Consider the following 10,730-nt stretch of genomic DNA (forward strand, 5'->3'; position numbering starts at 1 on the left):
TACATCCTGAAGAGAGCAACGAATCTTCCTCACCATGCATAGGTGGTCCATCTGGTTCTCCATACACGGGTTAACAACCAAGTTGCCTTGTGTATCATTATTTGGTGGAAAACACTTCCACCGATGACCAAATTACTTGTGGTTCAAACGTCAGAAACTCTTTCATTGTTTACAGTCATCTCGCCTAGCCCCAGTTTCCCCATGAACTCCTCATATCTTCGGTTGTCACTGAAGATCTTGGCGTTGAAGTCACCAATTAAAATGATGATGTTTATCTAAAGTCTGTCTTGTATTATGGTTAACAGTCTGTAGTAATGCTGTCCTTCTCGTTCTCTTCACTGTCATTCGTCTGGGCGAAGCATTGGGTTGTGGCCACGTTGATCCATACTACTTTGTTAAACATTGGAGCTGAGGCCTAAAACAGTAAGACATCCAAAAAGCGCTAACGAAGCTCGCATATTATGGGAATTGGTGTGAGTAGCGCCTGTCCAAACCAGGCATACACATTTGATGAATTGACGGTATGTGTGAGTTATAAATAAATTATTGGAATACTTGCGAGACCTTATTTTAACGACTGACGATGATACATAATAACTGGTATACAAGTTTTAACAAAGAATGATGTGGGTTAACCATATGGAACAACGTATGTATGTTCCTGTAGAACTAGTTAGCTTAGATATCTAAAACGTGACAGTACGCGTAAAACTTGGCTAACGATCAGTGGGTATAGGTAAGCAATGTAACGTAGTTTAATGAGTATTGATTCAACGTATTTGTGTGGTTGATTTTCGCTATAAACAATATTGAAATTGTCTTATAAATTGTGCATGGTGCTGAGAGTGAGAACGTACATTGAGATGTAGTATGTCCTTGTGGGAAGACATTTTCTTGAAATCAGGGACATGAAAACTAGTATGACCCCAAAGTAGCTCAGAAACTTATGACCAGAAGCATCTGTATGGATATAACGATTATCGATTATAACGGATAACTAAACTCAGGCATAAATATATCATCAATATAAGCCTAAACTGATCAACTAAAACCTTTATTAAAATTGAAAAAAAAATGCATGGACTGAAATGATAACTAAAATCAGGCATACATAAAACAAAAATCAGGTATAATACTTCAAACATATAAGCATAGCCTGAACTGATAACTAAATTCCGGCAAAATGAAAAAAATAATAATCTGGATATGGATGGAGTCGTTAAAGAAACAACTTCCGGCTTTACACGACAATGAGCTCGAAGAGTGCGCGATATGAAACTATTTTTGACTGAATCTAGTATATCGTCACTGAGTGTATTCCATTCGGGCAAATTTCGTTTCACTACCAACGTTCGTCGTCTTGGAGTGGTGAGAGGTAATCATGGCTTGAAATGACGCGTAAAGAAAACATAAACCTGGACCGTTAACTAAAATCAGGTATAATATCTTAAAAAGACAAATTTTGAAAAGTGGCAACACGGGTTCAAAAGGGGTGATTTTTAAAATAATTGTCTCCAAAATCCTATACAAAAATATACAGCGAGCAGAACACACGCGGCCGAACATAAAGCGGCTGGCGTCTGTCATTTGTCAAAATGGACTTATGAGAACTTAAGCGATAAACATACCAGAGTGAAAACTGAAATCACTGAAGTATAAGTGTAACAGCCAGTGTTTTTGCTGCAATTAGCAAGTGGTATGTTGTTAATTTTCGTAATTACGGTCACTCTATTATATAGAACTATCCGTTTTCTTAAACTGAAACAAACTGTCATGAAGGCCAATAACTATTATGATAATTAAAACCGCTATTTCATAATTAATACTGTTGGGCAAAAATGTTATTATTTATGTAAAAATAAGGCTTATTAAAACTTATTTAGTTACTTCTTGTATCTTATGTATTTATATACTTGTAAACGCGATGATATGGTCTATGGCACAAATGTAATAAAGTTATCCAAATGATATTCTTCAATAAATCATTTACAACAATTATCCAACAAACCAAATCATATTTACTTCATAAGCATTTGTCTTCCAGAATTCATGTGGAAAGCAATGATGTATGAATTGAAGTCCACTATTTTGCAAGTTGCTGCGGAGAAGATCGACTGGCGCCGGGAAACCCAGAGTATCGGATAATCGGACAACCCTCGCAACAAATCGTACCGGAATGACCGATCACGATGAACGAAATCCTTCAGCCTCCTCACGAAAGTATCTTAAAGAATGGACTAATTTCAATATGGGCGCCGCCATCTTGGATCCCGTCACGAGGTATTTCGTGGTGATTTTAGCGAGATTTTCTGTGCAGCACTTATTAGCTTGTGTATCCGCAGCATCGGCCCTATTATTGATTACAAATAACACACGAAAATACACAAAAAATGTTAGTCGACACATAACGTAATAATATCCTTCTCAAAAACGCTATGGAACTGTGTCATACAGAATACTAGAAATAATCGCGTAAACGTGTAATTGTTAATTTTGACCACAATAAATTTGTACGGCTCAGTGTATTTGAGATCCGGACAACAATGCCAATTTGCCCTATAAAATGTTCCGATCTTCTTCAGACACAGCACTCCTTCTAAAAAGGTGCCGGCGCCTTTTTATTATGATGTGTAAACGGTACAAAGGTGCTCAGTTGGTTGTTAATTTCTCGGTAAGAATAACGATTAAATTAGTAACATGTTTATCTAAACTCGGTTAGAAACATGTTCTATCATAACATAAAAAAGTATGTTTATATGAAATATTATTTAATGTTAATCAATGTTCCACATTGTAATTTGTATATTACAGTCGTGGACCTTTCATTATGCCCCTCTCCTTCAAAATAGCGGTAGTACATTGCTTGTCTCCTACCGGTTGGTCGGTCCGTGGACCATTCGGTATCATGAGAACGCTTTGACCTACTGCCATAAATTACATAATGATAATCTAGGCGGACGACGACTTCAACAGGTCACAGCTCAATGTCACAAGTTATTGTCACAGTAAATTCGTTTCCACATAATACATGTATCTTGAGATTACTTTGACCTACTAGAATGCAAATTGGTATAGTAGTGACTTGTGAGAACGGAAAGAAACCAATTGATTTTAATGTCGCCAGGTCGAAGGTCAAGGTCACAGTGTCTAGAACCAAATAAAATATTTCCGTACAATAGCTTATGACCTTTGATCATCTTAATTGGTGTGTTGCTTACAATGGAGAAAATAGCGATGCCTATTAATTTTACGTTCGACATGTCACAAATCAAGTTTAAAAGCGGCTCATAACATGCAGAGTATTGTTTCCACACCACATACAGGGAATGCTTACAATAATATAAATTAGTGTTTTGGTTAGTCTTGACGAAGGATGGCCACATGTGTGTTTAATATCAAGAAATCAAAGCTCAATGACTCAGGGACACCTTTTTTCTTAAACTGCAAATCGAAGGGCATAAATTGCAATTTAGGCATGTTTATACGGTATGTTTGCGGCATGTTCCCACCCAGTTTAGATTTTAAATTTGGCCTTGCAGTTCTAGCGTTTTATTAATGGCATCGTCTGTGTGCATGTTTTGAATGACACTTTGCATGCGAAAGCTTTTATATGTACTTAAATAGATTGTTGTTCATGGGTTGCAAAACATTTAAAGCAATTGTCTTACCGTATCCGTATTCATTTTAAATATAACGTATTTATACTAGAAGTATTATTATGCGGTTCATTTAAGTAGCATCAAGATTCTTTAAACAAACGTATCGGTATATTTCTAATAAAATATTGTGAAACACGTGAGATGTTCATAATTACTTCTCAAAGAAAGTGTCGCAACACATGACAAATACAAAATTGTCGGATATGAATCAAATTTAAAAACAAAAGGACCATTGAAACCCTAACTAGAAAAGTGCAGCTTTATTTTCGTCATCATTTGAATAAGGAATAAGACAATTTCCTTTTTCAATCTGAATAAGGAAATAGGTTATCATTAAATGAAACTTATTAGGGATGTACTGCAATTAATGTTTTTTTATACCCAACCTGCATTAACAATGATTTTGATTTATTTGCTGGTCTATTTTGTTTATTTTGATATTTTATTTAGTAGGAACATGCCAGTTACTTATTCGATTTGAATAAGGAACAAGGAACCAGTTCCTTATCCGAATACGGAAATATGTTATCAATAAATGAAACATAGTAGAGATGTACTGCAGTTAATGTTTTTGATACCCAACCTACATTGACAATGATTTTCATTGATTTATTGGTCTCTTTGGTTTATATTAATATTTTGTTTAGTATGAAAATACCAGTTCCTTATTCGATTTGAATAAGGAATAATGAACCAGTTCCTTATTCCTTTTTCAATCCGAATAAGGAACTATGTTATCATTAAATTAAACTAAACAGAGATGTGCTGCAATTAATGTGTGTTTGATACCCAACCTACATTTACAATGATTTTCATTGATTTATTTGTCTCTTTGGTTCATTTTAATATTTTATGTATGAAAAGGCCATTTCCTTATTCGAATCGAATAAGGAATAAGGAACCAGTTCCTTATTCATTATTCAATCTGAATAAGGAACTGGATTACCATCACTTAAAACTTAGTAGAAATATATTGCAATTAGTATTTTAAATGTACAACCAATATATAAATAATATGTTCATTTATATGTGGTTAACTTTGGATCAATTTTATTGATGTTTAAGTAAGAAATTGTCAGTTCCTTATTCGGCTTGAAAAAGGAATGAGGAACCAGTTCCTTTTTCTTTATTCAGCCGCGAATAAGGAACTGGATTATAAATAAAAACAAACATGTTTAAATGTACAATATTACACTTTTATATTACATGCATGTAAAATAATATTATATTCTTCAGGTTTTGTTAATGTGAAGTTAGTATTCGAATTAGAAAATATCGGTTTGGTTTAAACAAGAAATCCTATGCAAACGCGATGAAGAAACGTGAATATATAACGTAATACATAAAGTAAATCTATTCAAGTTATTTTGTTTTGATTTACTTCAGAAATAATTGAATTATTGTTCTTTAAAACCATATAACGAATATGTAACGCGTGAATAAGGAATAAGGAACAGTTCCTTATTCCTTATTCGAATAAGGAATAAGGAACTAGGAAAAAGGAACCAACTTATCACACATACGAATTAAGGGGGGATTAAACTGGTTTCAATGCACGACGAACCAAAGAATCAATCACAAAACACGAATTGTAGAAGCGCATTAACCCCGGGGTATAAAATATAAACGTCAGTTATCTAATATTAATTGTATTTCGTAATTTATAAAAAAAAATGCCATAAATATTATGATTTTTTCAAATTTAATACAGAGTGATTTCAATAATTATTAATATTTCGATTCACAACAAATAACATACAAAATAGAAAAATAGACTTATAATTACATAAAAACAACATTATAACGAAAGTCTTAAACACAAATTTTTTGTATTCATTAAACATACGGATAAAACATTAAAGTTGAGTTCATGCTAATTTAAGAAGCAACGAATTTACATGGTTTCAAAATATAACAGTACATTCAGCTCTAAAGGTGGATGTCCTATATTTTATATTACAGATTCGAACGAGAGCTAGTACACTGAATGGTATATTTACGTAGGTCGTATATGAATTAATTATATACAAAATAAAGAAGTGAAACTCCAGCTGCTGGAGCAGTATTGAATTTTCATTAAAACAATTAGTTGGTCCTTTATTTAAGGCAAGTGACCGATTGCCCAAACAGTACAAAACAGCACAATACAGCACAATACAAACCAACATAAACACAAAATATGAATAAAGCTGGGGTCACCGCCTTGGAACGGTCAATGCAAAGCATTGGGGGTTTTAAGCATAGAATGAACACATTTATGTACGAGTACCATACCGACCAAATGAACATTAACTGTTGGTTTAATTCTAAATTCGTCAATAAACATTATAATAAAAGCGCGTTTAAATTATGATAAGTAATCCTTTTGCCCTGTGTACTATTGAATAAACTGAAAATTTCTAAAGAAATGAAGAACATGACATTTTATGTTATCGAAAATGTTTTTTCTCAAAAATTCTTTTGGTGACTGTAAACCAATGTATTGTCTTCGTTATAGTGTACCACAAACATGTCGATCAGAAACCTGAACTAACGCAGGCGCTGAGGACAAAGCAATTACTTATCGAACTCTGCTATATTATCATCTTATTAACTAACTAAAATGACAAACGAAATCAAGTTAAATAAGTATAGTACATGCATGAACATTTTTAATGTATATTATGTTGTATGCAGTTTTGTATAATTCAAAAAATATCAAACTATAATTTTTATGTATAATAATTATGCCATAAAAACGTTCAAAGTCATAATCATACAATAAGCATCACACAATAAATACAAAGTCAAAATATTGCTTTGGCAAACACACACTTTTCTGCACAAAAATAATTAATAATATGTCTTACACGCAGACAATATTTTTAAAATAATATAATTAAAGTTTCATTTCTTTACATATTTCAAAAACTATCTGCTGATATGATAGTATTATTCATAAATTGATTAATTTAATAAATGAACTCATGAATGACAAAATTTTAATAAATACATTTTATTAAATAAAAAAATGTCCAAATAGAAACATGAACAGTGGCATTTTTAAAATATTTCAAAAAGTAATGAATGTAAATAATTACACACTCGAAATCATTTTTTAATTTTCAATTCTCCCGATTAAATGATGCATTGAAACTTTTAAATAAATCATTATTATTTAAATGTGCTAACAAAAGGCTTTTACTCTTAACATAGGCATTCAATGCATTTAATGTTGCAGTACCAGTTGCTTGCCTGTATTCATAATCTGAAAAAACATGCAGGCGACTGACTTGTTCCATGTATTGAAACCGTTTTCCTTGTGTCCGTAATGACTGCAAGTATTCTTCAATATAAAAAACTAGATATTTATTATTTTGATCCATTAAAACAAGATAGTTGTGCTCCATAGCTGTCGAAATAGCATTGGACAAGTAATATTGCAAATTTCGAATGGCAAATAAACACATTGAAAACGGAGACCACGGATAAACGTGACAGGCGTCTTGGGCAGACATAGAACTAATCATAACGTGTAAAGATTGTAGAAATTTATTTATTGTCACTTTGTTACACCCGCAGCCGATTTTCCGTATGAAGCGAGTGGAACACTTGCGCATTTTCGATTGACGAAATTGTATGATATCCAGAAACAGTGTTTTGCGGTATTTACAGTGAAAATCAGTTTCCACAGACATGCCAGACGTTACATAATTGATAAAGAACATATCACCTTCACGCACCAACTTTTTCGCATGCTGAGTCACAAGCATTAACAAACGGGTATTAGACATTAAACTTAAAACAGTTCTGTATGTTCTTCGCAGCCGAATATATAATGGATGCTTTATTGAATCTAAGTTTTGTTGAATGCATTGAAGTGCTTTATAATGTGCCCTGAAGTCTAATTGATTCGGTGTGTTTCTTAAGTATTTAGTAAGGCATATCATATTCGGATGTTTAATAAACATGAATTTAGTGTGTATGCTTCCCAAAAACATACGATTAGCATATAATCGTGGCCTGATACTATTGGCCTCTTCTGTGTTTTCTCGTATGTAATCCTCTGTTTCTTGCATGCCAAAGACTCGAGCCATATACAAAGGCGTGAACTTGTGCTTATTTGAACAATTTAGAATATCTCGTCCAAACAACCGCACAAGAACTTTAAGCGTTGAAGTGTAACCACTTAATGCTAACAAATGTGCAAGAGAAAAGTTATATGAATTAACACGACATATACTGTTTACAGATATATTTAATTGGGAATTGTTTATAAGTTCAGAAAGAAAGACGTCTTTTTTAAAATACAACATTGTTAAAGTTGTGAACGTTTTATAGTTCACCTTGTTTTGTAACAGTTTCAAAGTGGTTGAGGAAAGTTCTGTGATGTTGTAATTATTGGTTTCCGCGTATTGCTTTCTTAGTATAGTACTGTTGAAGAAAGAAACCTTCATGATCATTTTCGATTCACTAAAATTAAATGGTTCAGTAATTATCAAAGGAGTCAGTTCTGAGGTTGTACCTTCACCTGATATTGTCGTATGTATTATGTCAGTGATAGACAGGGTGCTTTTCCAACCTTTTTTTAAAAACCAGACAGATAAATTGGTATTTCCTGTCATAATTGCGATGTCCAACAAATTATGGCCCTTTTTGTCAACACATGATGACAAACGTTTCATGAGGACTGGATCGAAAATTAATTCTGTAAACAAATCAAATGATGGGATCTCAAGAATATGCTCAAAATAATGCAGAATACGCTCAAAATAATGCTGCATTAGTAAATGCTTTTCTGCCAATTTATGTTGCATGCATCTTGATAACATTTCCTTGCAAGTTAAACAAAAAAACACTGATTTTTGCACAGTAATATTATTTTGGTGTATAATTATAAAAAGTAAATAATTCAGTGTAAGGAGGGCTGACTCGTCATGGTTTAGAAACATCTGAAGCGTTTGTGTTTGTACAACATCACTGTATGCAAACACATTTTTTATAAAAAATCTAGCAAGATTGAAGTTATTCTTTTTTATAATAATTTTCAAAGCTCGTAAAATATCAGTTTTTGTAAGAAGATTACGCTCTAACATGAATACTGATGTAGAAGCAATAGCATATTCTGTGGGTGAAAGAACCAGCTTTTCATCTACCGAATCGTTAAATCGTTGTAGCATGAATTCTCGTACGTTTATTATTACATGTGTCGGATTCAATAGTGACCGAAGAGCATACGTAAGCGGTGAATTGCCAAAAAAATCACGCATTAAGAGAAGTTCAACGGTTTCATCAGGTCGTTCAGCCATCAAATCAGACAAATACTCGACGTGGCCATATTTTAAAATGTAAAACATAATAGTTCTGTTAAAAGAATCAAACTCATCGATTGTATTAAAAGAAGAGACATTGAGTAGATGTTTCGTCATAATATTCAAAGTGTGAAGATTATCAATATTTTGTATGACTGTCCCGTTGAAAGTTGAATGCATTATATACCAAACAAGCGTCTTTAATTTTCGTAAATTCCAAACTGCATTAAAGATATTTCTTTTTGACAATAGCCAGATGAACGCTGATTCGGCCTTACATTGTATTGCAGAATGCAGAGGCGTGGAACCATTGTCACATGTAAACGTACTGTGGTCGATATCCTCCATTATTAAATACTCCAACAGCTCAGTGTTGTCGTTGCAAGCAGCGATATGAACATGGAAGCAACCTGTGGAATCTCTTACTCTAAAATTTAAATGTGCAAATTTAGATTTGAGAATGCCGATCCGTTTATTAGACGATATTACCCACGAATGATTGTACTTAATGGCGAAAGCTTCCACACCTTGCCCCACCTCACAAGTCATCTGTGCTAATTGCTTTCTTTCAAATTCGTTGAGTTGGGCTACATCTTCTATTCGTACAACAAAGCCACAATGTTCTGCGGGTTGAGTTGCATGAATATATATTGTTTCAATAATCTCTTGATTACCATATTGTACAGCTGCTAACAAAGGTGGTCGTCCACCTCTGTCCATGCAATGTAATGTTTGTGCCTTGGAAGTCGTGAGGAGCAAATGTACTATTGCCTTGTGATTGTTCCGAATGGCAGCATGCATAGCGGTTTCGCATGCAATAAGATGCCAGTCATCGTGTAATGCACTGTAACCATCTTTAATTACTTTATTTCCTTGTATGCGATAATTATTGTCGTTTAACCAGTGCAATTCTTTATTACATTCAACACATCTATCGCGTACACCAATTTCTATCAAATATTTAGAAAGCTCTATGTCACCATTTGATGCAGCATAATATAAACAGAGCCAATTAACTGAAAAGCTATTGTTATAAAATAATTTGACAATGTTTAACCTTTTAAATTTACACGCTAATTCAACGGGCGATATATTTAAACCGTTTGAAGATTTGAAATCAAATTCATGAAACAACGAATTTCGATGTTCTAAAATAAATTGAACTATGTGTATGTGGCCCATTTGTGAAGCAATGTCTAACACACTATATCCCCAATGTTTTAGTTCTGTGCAAATATCTACCGCGATATGCAAACTTAATAACTGTTCGAACATAGGCTTTCGGAAGTTAATATTTGCACCGTGCTGAGCTAATGAATTAAAAATAATGTCTCGCCCAAACTTTGCAGCTAAAAAGAAAACTGTTTCATTTTCTTCATTCGTCTCGTCTACGTTTACAATTTTTTCGAAAAGAATGTTTGGAATCACATTGATATCATTACGTTTAACAACTCTAATTAAAGCGCTCTCATCAAAATTTCTCTCATTGTTAATTATTTTTAATGAACTTAGACGTCTAAATCTATCCTCTAAATAGTGTCGATTATTTGCCTTTGCAATATGAACAATTAGGTTAATAATATCAATGACATTATCCCCCTTTTCACATAATGACAGCATGTACTGAGCATTTGCCTCGTGACCAATACTAAGGTTTATACGATAATTGTCTGGCGCTAACGTAGTAAGCCAGTTTATTACCGCAAAATGAGGGATAAAAAATGTACCATTATCAATGTTAATGAAATTGTTAATTTTATTTACTTCCTTCAAATAATCT

General features: G+C 33.2%; 1 protein-coding gene across 1 annotated transcript in view; it reads right to left on the minus strand.

The window, feature by feature from the left end:
- LOC127868592 (uncharacterized) overlaps nt 1-9,607 on the minus strand; it is a 79,628-nt gene extending 70,021 nt beyond the window's left edge. Inside the window, exon 1 of the mRNA XM_052410461.1 lies at nt 9,478-9,607. Within this exon, the coding sequence (XP_052266421.1) occupies nt 9,478-9,499 (22 nt within the window). The 5' untranslated portion in view covers nt 9,500-9,607. The remainder of the gene's footprint in view (nt 1-9,477) is intronic.
- Nucleotides 9,608-10,730: the final 1,123 nt, after the last annotated feature.

Source organism: Dreissena polymorpha, chromosome 2 (genome assembly GCF_020536995.1).
Source record: "Dreissena polymorpha isolate Duluth1 chromosome 2, UMN_Dpol_1.0, whole genome shotgun sequence".
Lineage (NCBI taxonomy): Eukaryota > Metazoa > Mollusca > Bivalvia > Myida > Dreissenidae > Dreissena > Dreissena polymorpha.